General features: G+C 38.6%; 1 protein-coding gene across 1 annotated transcript; it reads left to right on the top strand.

The window, feature by feature from the left end:
- The first annotated feature begins 10,384 nt into the window (after window positions 1-10,384).
- Window positions 10,385-14,405, top strand: LOC124153178 (piggyBac transposable element-derived protein 3-like). Its single transcript, XM_046526280.1, has 3 exons — window positions 10,385-10,543; window positions 10,921-12,713; window positions 14,378-14,405. The coding sequence occupies exons 2-3, from the start codon at window positions 10,924-10,926 to the stop codon at window positions 14,403-14,405; spliced, it is 1,818 nt and encodes a 605-aa protein (XP_046382236.1). The 5' UTR covers window positions 10,385-10,543; window positions 10,921-10,923.
- The last annotated feature ends 1,447 nt before the right edge of the window (window positions 14,406-15,852 follow it).

Here is a 15,852-nt window from a genome sequence, read left to right as displayed (position 1 = left end):
CATTAGTCTTAAATTGACTTCTAAAGACGATATAAATATTCAATATTTTTATACAATATCATAACTTACCTGGAAACTTCATCACAATTCAAGGAAGATTTGCCGCATAGCAAATTGTGTGTAATTTGCGACCATGGAAATATTCACTACGTAGGATTTTGAAAAGATGTTGCTCTTCAAAGTTTAAATTTCGATTTCACTTCAACTGACAACTAAATTATCCACTGTCACAAAAATTTCAGCAACAGCCTTTATAATGGCTTTCGTTCACTAGAGGACACATTTTTTGAGCGCCATCCCTCGTTAGTGCCAAGATATAGCCATATCACTAAAGTGTTTGAACAATGATGTCACGAACAGTCGAATTTTTAAAGTAAAGAAACCCTCATCAGATTTCGTCTCTGTAATTCAGTGACTCGGAATAGGCTACGATACGGTGAGCGAGCGCAAATATGTGTCAGTGAGCATGGATCTTTCATATTAAAAAGACCGAATACGCTCTTTAGTAAATAAAATTAAAGACCCACGTTGGAGGAGGGAACGGAAAAATAAAGAACAAATGAGGTTTTAGGGAGGTAACGAGCGAAGGAAATAGGCACGGATGAAATTACGCTCTAGTGAAGAGAGAGACGTATGAGTTGACAAAGGAAATATAATGGAGGGAGAGGATGGATCGCAGAGAGATGAGAAAAAAAATAAATTGAAAGAGCACGAGAGCGGCAAATTGAGACGTTATTTAATCTACGTAAATCTCCTTTTTTTCGCCTCCCAAAATTCACAATATCCTTTCTTCTTCCGTTTCCATTTGCTCCGCTCAGAGTGATTGTTCTTTCTTAGCCTATTTTTTCTCATCCTCCTCTAACCTCCCTTTCCACCATTCTATCACTCTTCGGGCGAGAAAGGGGTATTGGGAAGAGGTGGTTTGGTTGAGTGGTTTGCTTAAAGTGAGAGGGGGAGAGTTGGCGGGAAGATAATCGTCTCTACTAGGACGGACTTCGGATGAGTCAGTCTATTCAGCGGTTTGTCTACTGAACAAAAAAAGACGCGATGGGTGAGCCATGGATTTGTTTGAGGGCTGTGAGGAAAAAATTTGAAGAATTAAGGATTGTGGTTCATCTTCGTTGGTGCAAAAATAACAAAGGGTACAGTTAAATTGGACTATAGATGATATAGGGCGTGAAAATCCACGTCAAATTAGAGGGAATAAAATTTAAGAAAAGGTAGAGAGAAAACGTGAATGCTTTTACTGGGGATCATTGGATAGTGATATTGCAAGAATGGAAGATGTGATGCCAAATTAAATTATTAGAAATGGTTTATTTCTGGTAGAAATTGCAAGGGTATTTACTTAAAATAACGAGGACTCTTAGGAAAGTAACCTCCGTTTTTTATAAATAAAACACAAAAGCAGGTTCACAAATTTCATTATATAAATCTAATAACTATGTCTTTCCTTTATTTTTCAACATAATTTCTATCAAAATTTGGGCTCTTATACATATAAACTAGCTTTGAAATTCCTTCTGCAACAAAATCTCCCGCCTGTGCCCTGAGCCATCTGGTGACCGCATCTTTGACCTCTTCATCAGACTCAAAATTCTGGGAGCCAAGCAATTTCTTCATGTGCATAAACCCATTCCAGGAAAACTCATACACTCATAATCTTTGTGACATACACAGCACAAAGCTCCATAAGAATTGCTGCTGCAGAAAATTGTTTTTGTCGTGAGCAATCGAATAACTGCTCGCACTTCACACTTGGCGGGATTTTCTATTGCTGCACACATTTTGACGTGCAACCAAAAAATCAAACTCCGTCTCAAACGACCTTCACTCTACCACGACTCTACGCCGACTGGCCTGCCGTGCGTGTCGACGCAACAATCGCGTCACTACAGCCTTCACTTTTCACGTAGCAAACGGATGTAAGTTCATTCTTGGAGAATCTTATTCTTGGAGAAATTAATTCCCAATGGAACGAAATCAGGCGACCCAATGATGGAGTTTCTGAAATGAGTTTTATTTGCTATATACATGTAATGAGAGATGCAGCTTCCTAACTAGATTTTCACGAAACTTCTCTCATGCTCATTTTAGGACTACCTCATTACATAATCGGTCGATCCATTAGCCCTTCATTATTCTTTTGCACCACATTTTGATAGACTCCACTGATGTCATTGTGCTTATTGTCATTGCCACACTTCCGAAGGGAAGAACACTACAAACGCAAGCTCTGATGAATTGCTTCGTTACTTCTATGCATAAAATATCCGCTGTAAGTAAATATTTCTTTTGATGGAATATTCCCTTTGCCCCAACTATTCTACTAAAAATTTCTTTCGTGCTTCTTTCATTGCTAGTTATTTTGCTTCCCTAGTAACAAAATTCATTCAACTCTTCCAGTTCGGAAAATTCGCTCAAAATGTTTGAACTCAGAATTCGGAATTTTTTAGCCACTGGAAGCAAATAATCACAATTTTTTAAAACTGGATTAAAGTCGTTGGTGAGTATTTGTAATGCATAATTTCCAACTTTTTACGAATAATATAAATATTTATAATTTTCAGATCAATTAATTATAATCATCATGCAATTTACTCGTTTTTATTAATTTCAATTTTTTTATTGGCCCAATGGATTAATAAAGAAACATTGAGGGTTTACTAAGCAACATTTTGGCATCAAGTTCTGAAAATAGTCCAATAGCGTGACAACTATTGCATGTGTATGAACTCTTTCCTCGTTCTGGATTATTTACTGGTTGTGTCGACCAGTGAAGACTACAGTTTCTTTGGCAATCTGACGTCTTCAGTTGAAAAGCGATGGATAGTTCCAGCGTCATTGGAACTACTGCCACTTATATCCTCTCATACGGTGAAAATCTTGAAATACGTGAAAAGGTGGGATAATATTCTCATGGGGAACTTTAGGTAATTGCGATATACTGATTTATTGCTTCCACTCTTCCCAAAAGACATTTCAATCATAAAATACCCGCGGCTATTAATTAAATATTTGAATAAAATGTTCCGTGTATAATGTGTTATCAGTTAGTTGTATCACCTCGTTTGACTTCATCACGAGAAAGTTGGAGGCTATTAAAACTGTAACTATAATTCTCGTTACCGTAACTATAGATTTAACTATAATTCTCGTTATTTTCTTCTGAGAAATAACGGGACGGAGAATGCTAAAGATATCTTCGGAATTACTGGATGCAAGCATTTTCGGAGCGAGAGTGGGCTGCGATGACCTCGTAAAGATTGGAGAAGGTCAGAATTTTACTTTTTTTTGCCCGGTCGCTGGTTCAGAAATAAAAGCAATGGTGGGAGAGATAGAATTGGGTCCGATTACTGGGAAATGGATTCGGATTGCTGACGAGGAGGCAATGTTGGGAGGGTGTGGGAGTGAAAAGAGAGAGGGTGAGGGTTAAAGTGCTCCTAAAGAGCCCTAAATGTCCCGATGGCCGGACCGTTGACCGCTCAAACCGCGGCAGTTTCTCTAGCTTCGGACTTCATCCCAAAATCACCAATTCCCTTTCCCCATCCTATCCTGAACCCTTCTACGTAACTCGTGCCGTCTCTCTTTACACTCACTTTCTGAGCACTCCACTGCCGTCCATTCACTAATTGTGGTCATTTCCCACATTCCCGCACCCCTTGCGGCCCTGCGTCTGGCTGAGTAGCGTAGCTCGGCGTGGATATCTCCACAGTGCTGGTCGTACTGGTATGTAAGATGAGGAGGGATTATTCAGAAAAGGAGACGGTTCGCACTCGCAAAAAGAAAATCGGTCGAGTCGGTTAAAATTACTCGAAGTTAGAGGAAGAGAGCTGCCAAAAGGACTTTCCCATACAATTTAGAACGAGGAAAGAGTTGGTGGTGGTGAATAAAAGATAATGTCTACAAAATGGAAGCCAGCTCCTTTCTCCCCTCACCTCAATCTCCCTTCACTTCCATAGTCTTTTGTCGTGTGATGCATGCGGGAATTTGGCTCATCGTACCGACTTGCCCCAATTCTTCCTAAAATTTCCCATCATGAACTTTCGTTCGGGTGAGGGTTGGTGGCCGAAGCGGAAAGGAAAGGGTGAAGTGGTAAAAAAAATCGGTTATGGAATTTGGATACTTTTGCGTCCGCGATTATTATTGTTTTCGTTTTCTCCATCTTTATTATTGCATCTTTTGATTCGTAACTCTTGTGGAGCTTGCAAGCTTTGCAAGCTTTGTGTAACAAGCTTAGTGTTTCTTAGGTTTGGATTTCCCGAAAGCTACTCCAGAATTTTACCGTATTATTGTGTAGGAGGCAAAGGGTTCTATCCGTTTTTTACGCCCTTGACGTTACACTCTATAACATGCCTATTGGAATTATTTTCCCGTTTTTAATCAATATATCTCTTTGTGCAAATTTTGCCTTTTGGCTGGTGATCGATAATTCTGAAAAAAGGTTAAGTTAGAAGAGACGCTAGTGCAGACCCAGAAAAAGGCACAATAGATAACTTTTGCTTTCTTATATGAAAAGTAATTCGTGGGACGTTTTAAATAGGCTTTGCTTAAAATTTTATTCGGGATTCATAGATACTGTTTCAAAAGATGGTGAAAATTTTTTAAAAAAATATGCTAGTCAATTTGGAAATTTATTCTTACTCAAGTTGACAATTATTGTTGGTATTATTTAAAACTTTCAAGTCATCCCTTGAGAAAGAGATAAAACTTTTGAAAATTAAATTATTCAAAGCCCTTCTTATTTGGGTTTTTACTTTCCGGTGAACTAGCATGTATCAAAGAGTTTAATTTATTTTCTTCTCCCTATTATATTTTCCCATTGCATAAATATGCAGCAAAATACGCACTACATTGAGCAAAATTTGGGAATTGATGCACATTCAAGGTAGTATTTGCCTTAAAAAAAAAGATATTGACCTAACTTGAAGATATGAATTAACAGTGGTATTCTACCTTCTTTCCCTTAAGCACGGAATGCACTTCAGATTGCCTTATTAATTACCCCTCATTAATGCGTATCTCGATGGCTTTTTCTAGTATACCTCTGTTCAAATAGTTAATCATGCGCGTTGTTGACAGCCCTCTTGAGTGATGTTGAGCCGAAGGGTATCCAGGGATGCCAATTAACCTGGCTGTGGGTGCACCGTGATAATTTCCTAGCGCGTTCCATCGCCCCAAGCAGCATCCACTGAAAACTGAGACTGCGGTCATCGGTTGCCACGTCCGTTATTGCTCACATCAATGCGGAACTATCTTACTCAACGCTACCCAATATAGCCCGCGTTCCTATACCGCCATTCATCTTATCCTCATATACTTAAAGGTAATTATACACAGAAATTACTACTCAATACAGCGTAAATATTTATGAGACTTTTTGGGCGCCCACTGATTATGCTCAAGAGAATTGGTAGAAGAATAGAGGATAATCGGTTTCAGGTGAGTTTTTACCAAGATAATATTGAAATAAAACAAGCAATGACTCCATGAGATATTATTTAGTCAATCCCAAAAGCATAGCATTGAAATGTGAACGTAGGCATTCTTATTAAATGCAGTAATTTGGTTTAACTTTGCTCGCTGCTGCGCTTAGCTATTTCTTATGATTATTATTAGGCTTAATCATCTACTTTGGCGCGGTATTAATGTGAACGGGAATATAGTTTAATATACTTAGGTTACGTCACGCCGGTGTTCAGCTGCTTTTGCCTTCATCATTGAGGTCATTGAAACCATCAAATTAGGCTTTATTATGAGCTTATTCATGTTTATTTCCTCAATTTTAGTGCTTTACAATAGTTCAAAGAATACCGGGACTAGCCGCGGTGGTAACTTTTACGGGGATCCGGGTTCGAATCCCGGTCAAGGCGAATGATTTTTTTCTCTGTGGATCTTTCGCATGCTTTACAATATTTGATACAAGCATAGGTAAGCTACTAAGTATATCATCTCTACTCCTGAATAAAGTTCGGCCTAATAAAATGAGTGGATACCGTATTAGTATCACTTATTGTTGGTCATGTGACCCTAACCTCTTGGTGATACGTTGTGGTTTCAAATTCATTCAATAAGTATTGAAAGGATTAGCTACTCTTTATCCTCGCATGTAGCCGTTAAAAATAAATTTTCAAAAATATCCCCCCCCCCTCTCTCTAGCTCACTCAAGTTTCATCCCTCCCTGTTGTCCGAATACCCGCATTTGTTTTTTTCATACAGCCAAAAATTGACGAAATCCGTATTTAGCCGTATATTCTTAGTCATGATCTCTCTTTCATGATGACGTCATATTTGTGTCGAAAGCTTGATGGCAGAAATAATGTGTTTAAGAGAGGTAGAGAGTATGGCATTCCGGAATATCGCATCGGATGTCAGCAAAAAAATGATGGTTTGCTGTGGACGGGAAGCGGGAAATAGTTCGCCGGAAAAATCTTTCGGTCCCCCTCCTCTTTTCACCAACTTCCCCCTCCTTTTTTTGCCCAAATATATCTCTTTTCCCCGTTTATTCCAACCACCCACACAAACAGCACAAACGTGTATATAGGGGGACCTGTCTCTTTCTCTCTCTCTCTCTCTTCATCCTCTCCCCCCTGCGTCACGAGTGATGAAACAAAACGCTCTCGGCCAGCCGCAAACTGCACGTCGGGTTCATTTCGCGATTTGGGTCGCTTTGAGGCATGTGTGCGCAAATGCGGTCGCGCTCCGGGGCGGCGTCCGCGGGCAGGGTGGGTTATCTCCCACCATCCGTTGTTTGGGGGCGGGGGACTTTCCCGCTTGGCCGCGGAGTGAGTTGGTACCGAGAGAGCCCTGTAGGATTGCTGGGGTGGTGTTTTTTTTTTTTAGAGGGAGGGAACGATTTTTGCGAACTGTGTGGTTGTGTGTGTGTGTTGTGGAGGTAAATTGCGAGGGTGACGTTGAAAGATTGGGTTAGCGTGGTTCCATGGCTGGAGTGTGTCGGCAGGGGCTTTCAGGGCCCGTTCGGCCGTACTACTCCCTTCCCCTGGCCGCCCGATCGAAAGGTGTGAGGTTTGTTGATATTTCTATCCGCCAGGTCGGTGGTTCAAAAGGAAACCAGCTGTGAAGCCCTTTAACCGTTTAAGTGCCAGCCGTCCGATCTATCGGCCCGAGGGAAATGTGCAAAGATTGCCATGCGCCGATCTATCTCTTAATGAAGTAAATCTCACCCGATGAAACGGATATGGGGAGTATGATTTGAATCGTCGCCAAAGCGAGTGATATAATCTCAATATGGTACTCGCATTTCGCCACGCCACGCCACGCCGAATTTTCCAATTTTTCTATTACACTGTTCCCAGCCTTGAAGGCTGTCTACAGTGAGTTTCAATTTTTTTCATGTCTAGTAAATTTTAATCAGTAAAGTCACAGTGTGGCAGTTTGTGATAGTTAGGGGGAGGGGATGTGGTGGGGGACTAGAGCGTATTTCGGGGTTTTATGTTTACCGATTTCATTTGGAGAATAGTTCCATAGATTTTGGAGTAATTCATTTTCGGTGTATTCTAAAGAACGCTCGAATTTTGGGAGATTAGCTTTCAATTCCATTAAGATTGGGACGATTTTAAGGTCCTTCCGTAGATCTTTATTACGTATGAACCTTTCGCTTCATTATGAACGTTTACCGTTGTGACCGTTTTGCTGTCTTAGGCTGCTTTATGAAAAAGCGATTTTCCTTATTTCGCTTTCGATACTTTATCTTTTATTACGCCATGGATACCACGAGACATAGATAATAATAAAGTATTTAACTTTGTGAGCAATAGCATATAATTTTAATTCATGGCCTGATATTTAGGGAGCATGCGAGCATTTTGAGTACACATGCATTTGACCAATGAGATTTCGTATATTTCTTCGTGACATATTACTCGTTTAAAGCATATGCTATCCTCTTGAAATGTTCACAGTGCGTAGACGAAGTGCTTATCAACAATTTCAGCATTGAATCATACGTTTTCCCAGGGAAAGTGTGTACATACTTGCTAAATAGTGCCACTGTAATTTTTAAAAATCCTGTATTTAATTCATAGTGTATTAGAGTTTATATAATCAGTAACTGGTTAATAAAAGATATTAACTTTATGTCTCTTGTTTTCAGGTAAGACTTCTTGGAAATGGTCACCTTCTCTTTCCACCCCCGAATGTATGTGAGTATCCTTTTATAATGTTCAATTATGCCTAAAATACCCGTCATTTGGAATTAACAAGAAACATTCCACCAAAAATTGCGACGGAAAAGTTGCTGAGTATAAGGTTTAATTTTTATAGTTCTTCAGCCGTTTACCTACCATATGGAAAAATTAATCAATAAAATTTGCGAAATGGCTTTATCTCAGTTGCCGTAATTTCAGTAACCTGCTGCATAAGGGATTTCTTGGCACAAATTGCTCCGAAATTCAACTGAGTTACCCACTGAACGCCATAATAATTATGAAAACCCTGCTTATATCTCACCAATTTGGTTCGTTATACTCTTCCGCGGATAGTAATAATAATTATTATTATTACAGCCACGGAGGGTAATGAATTTTAATGAATCCATTATTGGGTCCGAAATTAATCAAACATTGCGAGGCCGATGCCGCTCCGTTATTTTTTAATCCTTTGCTTCCTTCGCTCTTCTTTTTCATCGGCTAGGAAAACAAACGCGTTCGGCGTATTTAAATAAGTGCACGGGGATACTAGCTAGAAATTGAGCGAGGGAAGGGTGGGGGGGGGGTGAGGTTGCGAAGGGAGACAAATTAACAGCTTTGGTCGGTGGGAGGAGTGAATCTGCTATTGGATAGATTCCGGGCGGTGGGAATAATATGCTAAAAAAGAAGCATATAAACCATGCGTCGAACGTGTTTTCAGTTCCGTTAATCAACCATTTCAAATTTTATTTCAACGTCCGATACACGTTCGCTGCGGTGACCACGGTCGAAAGAAATTCGTTTTAAAATTATTGAATAGCATTGGTGTCTATTTATTTTTTTCTGGTTACCCAATTGTCTCTCATTTTGTCGTCTCCATCCTTTTACCCATTGATATGCCATTTCTATTTCTCAGTGCTCGCGCTATTAAATTAAAATTAATCAATAAATAATTTCAGTTACCTGCAATACGTATATTGAAAAATTATGCTTTACATCAAATTGTTTTGTAACCGTTTTTTGTTACGTGGACGGTTTTTTAGGATGAGAGATTCGAGGTTTACGTTTTTTTATCATTTTACGTGGTTAAGGTGTGGTGATTTCAAACTGTGGGTTTGTTTACAGAAAGTAAGCGTTCCTTTCCATTAATTTTAGTAAAAAATAAGTGATTTCAACAATGTGGTTGCGACGCGTGACCTTGTTCCTTATGGTTCTTTTTTTGTGATGAGGGTTTGTATATTTTTCGGACGATGCAAGTGGAGAAAATGCGTGGTTTTGAATATAATTAACCAGTTCCATGCAAGTTGGCTGTTTGTGACTGAGTTCCGAGAATGGATTCAGCAGTATTCTGTAGTTTTGGATCTATGTAGCGTAGAGACAGATGGAGCCAAATATTTGCCTCGCAGATTTCCCCTGGGACCTTAAATTCTGTTGCCATTGCAACAGTTGCTACGAGATAATGTAAATCTTTGTCCCCACCCTGCTTTGGTCGTCTTCCTCCGCACACCAATGACCTTATTTCACCTTCCACTCCCTTTCTGTTTGCTGCCATATATGCCAACTTTTTCAGTCTCCCTCTCTAATTCTTTATTTTTGGACTTAAAACTACGGTTATTATAGCATTCCACACCAGGTGTTGCACATCAATATGATGGTATTCGCTAAGCTCATGCTGTCATTCCAGTATTTAAAAGTTTAACGGCGCATATTTTTGGTGATGATTCCGAACGATTGAAACTTCAGGACCAGCATTTAGTTATAGATTAGTTTTAATGGTTAGCTTTTCAACGCAATGGTTAGATTTTATTTGCAAAATTATCTGAAAGCTGGGAAAAAATTAAAATATTTAAACTACGAGGTCTTTTCGAATTAGTAAATACATTTTAGAGGTCAGAAGTATGCTCATAGGCATATATGTACTGCAGTATTATGGTGAAAATAAACATGTATGGCTGAGTTTAAATCAGAATATAATACGTTTTTCCATCTATTCCATAACAATTTTTTTTACCTTTTCTCATGTTTTCTTATTACGTTCACTTTTTTCTCTTTTTTTTGGATTTACTCCCATATTCATGCTTAAAGGTCCGCTTTAACTCGATGCTGGCATTAAATTGACACTTTACAAAATGTCAAGATCACTTTATAGTTAACCCTTTCCGGTCCAGTGAGTCCAAATGGAATCACGTCGCTTTCCTGCTTCGAGCATCAATTCAAATCCCCCGCGGATTCTATTTAGCGTTAGCGGCCGTAGTACATAGTGCCACCACCAGGTTTTATGACTCGCCGTTCAAGAATAAATACGATCTTCAGCTATTGATGAAGATTGCTGCACATGTGCTTGTGAGTATTCTTCGGAGTTCATCGGCGGAGTTTTACATGAATGAAAAACGGAGGTAAGTGCAGTATTTTGACCATAAAAATTAAGAGCTCTTTCGACATTGTTTGACATTGATTATAAGAGATTTTAAGCTTCTGCGAGAGGAAATGTCTTTGTAATTTTATAAAATATAACATGATTCCATTTGGAATCAGTGGCCCAGATGTATGTGTTAAGTTTGACCGAGTTTGCAAAGCATCATTTTACTGAAAGTAAGCTGAGATCCAACGAAATAGTTGGTATTTTAAATACGAATTAGAATTGACGGAACGTGTTAATTGAATATCTCATGAACGGAATTGTCTAATTGTTTTTTCAGTGTATTTATGTTTAGTAAAGCCACAGGGATTTTGGAAAATAGATTTTATTTTCACCGAATCATTTCCATTTCAGACGATGGCGACATCATTGACGACTAAGGAAATAGTGTACATTTTAGAAGGTGACATCTCTGATATTGACATCTCAGATGATGAAGACATCTCAGAGGAAAACCCGGATTGGCTTTTGAATAGAGAAGCAGTCGGACCTGACGTTATGAATACCGAGGTACAGGGTTTTCCGAACATCCCTGATGTCGGACTTGCTTTTGAAGTAAATAAGTGTAGTGATGATAGTGATGATGATGACATGCCTTTGGCACAACGTTATCCGCATCTAATGAACCAATCGCAGAGAAAAGTAAATAGGTCATTATGGACTTATGAAGACCTAGGTTATGTTGATTCCTCATGTGACTCTCAATTTTCACCACCTCCTGATGAAATTAGCACCCCATTTTCATATTTCAAGCTTTTTGTTGATAATGATATGATAAGTAATATTGTAGAGCAAACTAATCTCTATTCAGTGCAGGAAAAATGCCAAAATGTAAACACTAATGACAAAGAAATACATCAGCTCCTAGGAATTCATATGATTATGAGCATTGTCACAATGCCAAGTTACTCCATGTTCTGGAGTGAAAAGTCGCGATATGGTCAAATTGCAGATGTCATGTCTCGCAATAGATTCAAAACTTTGCGAGGTAATCTACATTTTAATAATAATGACAATATGTTGTCCCGTGATGATCCTGCTTACGATAAACTGTTCAAAATCCGGCCATTTTTAAATGCTCTAAGGAAAAACTTCCTGAAAGTGGAACCGGAAGAGCATAATTCAGTGGATGAATTTATGATTCCTTTGAAAGCTCATACAGCATTGAAGCAGTATATGAAAAGCAAACCACACAAGTGGGGAGTGAAGGTTTTTGCTCGTGCAGGGGTTAGCGGATTTGTGTATGATTTTGAAATTTATCTGGGCAAGCAAACTAATGTAAAAGAATCTGGTCTTGGAATCAGTGGTGATATTGTCATTCGGCTAGCAGAAAATATCCCTAAGCACAAAAATTTCAAATTATATTGTGATAACTGGTTTTCCTCGCCTAAACTATTCTCGCAACTAAGGAAAGATGGTATTTTAGCTGCAGGAACTATCCGTAGAAATAGGCTAGGGCAATGCACTTTGAAAAGTGACAAGGAGTTGAAAAAACAAGGGAGGGGTAGCTTTGATTATAGACTTGAGAAAAGTGAAAATACGTTTGTTTTGAAATGGCTGGACAATAAACCAGTGTATTTAATTTCCAACTTTGTTGGGGCTCATCCTGTGGAAAATGTTCGACGCTGGTCTGTAGCAGAAAAAAGGTACATAGACGTGCCACAGCCAAATATTGTTCGTGCGTACAATAAGCATATGGGAGGAGTCGATAAACAAGATATGCTTCTGGAACTTTACAGAACAAACCTCAAAGGGAAGCGTTATTACCTCAGGGTGATTTTTCACTTCATCGACCTCAGTGTTGTAAATGCTTGGCTGTTATACCGCAGACATTGTGAGCAATTGAAAGAAAAATATATGCCCTTGATTGAGTTCAAATTATCTGTAGCTCATGCATTACTCTACTTTGGTCCCAATATCTCTAATAAGAGAGGAAGACCATCTTCATCACCGAGTGTGGAGGGAAAAGGAGTGGCGAAAAGAACTTTTACACCACGGCCGGTGGCCGATGTTCGATTCGATGGGATTGATCATTGGCCTTTGCATGTAAATACTAAAAATAGATGTAAATTGTGCATAAAAAGTTATACGCGAGTGAAGTGCGAGAAATGCAACTTACCATTGTGCTTCTCCAACGAAAAAAAACTGTTTCAAAACTTTTCATGTAAAATGATATATTTGTCCCCTGTATTTCATGTAAAAGGTAATATGTAATCTACATGAAGTTCAAAAATTTGTTTTATTAAATAAATTGATAATTTAACAATGTAATTTGTACATTATTTACAAATTTTATGTTGTTTTAAACCTGTATACTATTTAAATGAAACTTCAGTTAGAACGGAAATCATTGCTTTCAAAAAGGCCACTGATTCCATTTGGAATCAGGTCTGAAATTTTGTATTAATATATATTTGAACGCACTAAAGATTCTCTGCACATATATAACACTTTCAAAGTCATTTTAGTGCAGTAAATAAATTTTTTTGCTGCATATTCATTATTTGGACTGGAAAGGGTTAAACTGACTCACATGTCTGTTAATTTTCAAACTGTGGTGGAGTTCAGGGCTATCAAGGCAAACAAATTTATCCCGAGATTTGAAAATCCTCTTCTCACTGGAAAGCTTATTTTCGTTTATAGTCACATTTTTATATGCCTCAGAATTCGTTACTTTGGCTATTTACGCAATGTCCCGATCCCTTGCTGGATAAGTGAATGTAATATTTTTAGCTGTAAAATAATTGCTCCTTTTCTGGAAATCATTTGCGTGAAATTGGAGTTTACTTTTTTATTGTCCCAATATCACTTTTATTTTATTATTAAATTTTTTATTTCCCTCCCAGATCTTTATTTGTATATTTTTTGTTATCTCCGTTTGATACTTGAAGCCAAATACGCTGCTAATCGTGTTCCTATAGGTTCAGTTTCATTTAAATATGTGGTATCTTGGCCACAGTCTTAAATAAATTTCTACGTAATATTTTTGTTCTGAGTATCATGTTTACTAAGCTATATGTGAAATTTGGACAGTTGTAACAAGAATAGCAAAGGTTTGGCTATTCACTATGCATGGCTACCTTATTTTGCTATTACCGCTACGCATGCAATGTATATTAGGCGACGATAAAAGTAGGGAATAGCAACCAATTACAATCGCACCGCTTAATAATTGATTACGGTCAGCTTAGCTAATTTCTCAATCTTTTTGTAATACTTCTTGATGAAATAATTAATGTTAACACCTTGAGAGATACTTATGTAAAATTTTATTTGATAATTTTTTTCCTACTATTTATTAGTTACGTTTCAATTAACTTATCTGATTTGGCTGTTAAAAATAGTTCTGTAAGCCTTCGTCACGTGCCAGACACCTCTTAGGCGATTTTAGGCGAGCAAAAGAGGAAGGAGATGTCAAAAGAATTTATACCCGGAAGCACGTTCAAAAAGGGAATTCATTATCGTGCCTACAGACCACCCTGAAAATGCCCATAAAGCGTGTTCAGAAAACGGGATGGCAGGGGTTTTTGCCCTAATTTGTTTTTCTTTTGTAAATTTTTCACCTTTTTTATCTTTCTCACCTCTGCCAGCTGTTTGTAGATTTTTTGGCACGGATTTTGTACAAACGGGGCGGCAAATCTCCCTTTTTGCAGTCAGAAGCGGCTTGGATGGAAATGTACGAGGACTATGCTTTTCTCACTCTCAGGAAACGTGAGTCGTTTGATGGGCGTTTGACAAATAAAAGCGATCTTTTGTGTGATAAAGGTGTGGTAAAAGGGTGAATACATAACCGTCCTATGTTTTTATGCAGGCATGAAGTTTGCCCCCGAACTCCTTGAATGAAGAGAAGGGGCACAGGGAAAGCTGAAGAGCCCAGATTTTTTATTTTATTGACCGTAGGATACCTTCGCGTTGAGATATCGGTGAAAACGTGATGTAAATATCTGATACCGACACATTAAGGTGTGTCCGTATTATTTATTTTTTCTTCTATCGTCATTTCATTGACACTCTTCTTTGCCGGAAAAGTAACGTAATACGATTACTGATCGTAGCGCTTGATTCTATTGCACTTATCGTTGTTTGCAGGCGTGAATTTTAGTGACCGGTATGGTGTGAGATCACACCTTACACTTACACAATTTCCTAAAGTAATTAGTAATTTCGTTCACACGCTTTTCTTCAGTTAACTTAAAACTTGAGTCATTAAAAAAGCCGTATTGGACTTTTTAATGACTAAATAAGCTCTGAAAAAAACACCCGATTAGCTATGGATAACTCTCCTCAATTTTATTACAGTTTTAGCTTCATTTTCTGCTGGTTTGTACAAGAACGACATATGGGATTTTAAAAGGGTGCAATTTATTGTAAATACTCCAGGACTCTGGATTTAGCTTCACGTTAAACGTTTGAACATTTGAATATTTATTTAATTAATTCTAGAAACCGGGATTCATTCCACTTACTGCTAATTTGATGCCATTTTACTGCTGATATTAAGTTTCTAACTGAAAAAGTTGATTTTTCTAGACATGAGATTGAAGCATACTTCGTTCACGACGAGATAAATGTTGACATATCCAAGTGTGCCGTGTAAGAATTTTTTCCATCCTTCGCCACTACAGTTTTACCTCCCAAAAGTCCTCTCCTTTCCCAACTCTGGGTGTCCCACTCTTGCTCGCCGACTCACATGAAGCACCGCCGCCGTCGCGGACTTTTTTCCCCAGTCGCCGCTCCTGTCCTTACTCTCCCGTTCGGTGCGTCTCGTGTGAGTCCTTAATCCCCCCTCGTCTCCCTACCAGGGTCTCTTGTCTCTTCGTTATCCTGGAACAAACCCTTCCCCTCCCTCCCTCGCCGCCGCTCTAGCATGCTGTCCAGCCTTTCCTTATCGCGAGGATTCGTCTATCCTCCCTCCCAGCCTGTCGCTGTCCTTCTAGTTTCCATCTTCTCGAAATCCCTAGCCCCTTCCCCCCTTCGACCTAGGGACTCTCGTACCTTTCCTTCTCCTGTGACGTACTACAAGACTCATTCCTCGTTCACAATAGCTTAACTTGATTTAGGGGTGGGTTTTAAAAAATGAGTGAATTTAATTATATAATATTATAAGTTCAACCGATTCAGGCGTGATATAGTGGAAGTTTGACATCATGAAGTAATAGGTAGTTGCACATTTTCACAATTATAATTTCCATGTTTGTAGAATAGTGCTTATTTTGGAATTCTTTCATTGAAAGGCCAAGAAAAAGATGGTAATGTGGAGCTGGAACAGGCTTAGTAGCCTAAACA

The sequence above is a fragment of the Ischnura elegans genome, chromosome 2 (assembly GCF_921293095.1).
Source record: "Ischnura elegans chromosome 2, ioIscEleg1.1, whole genome shotgun sequence".
Classification (NCBI taxonomy): Eukaryota; Metazoa; Arthropoda; class Insecta; order Odonata; family Coenagrionidae; genus Ischnura; species Ischnura elegans.
Note: the sequence above shows the minus strand (reverse complement) of the source record. Positions and strands in the feature narration are given on the sequence as shown.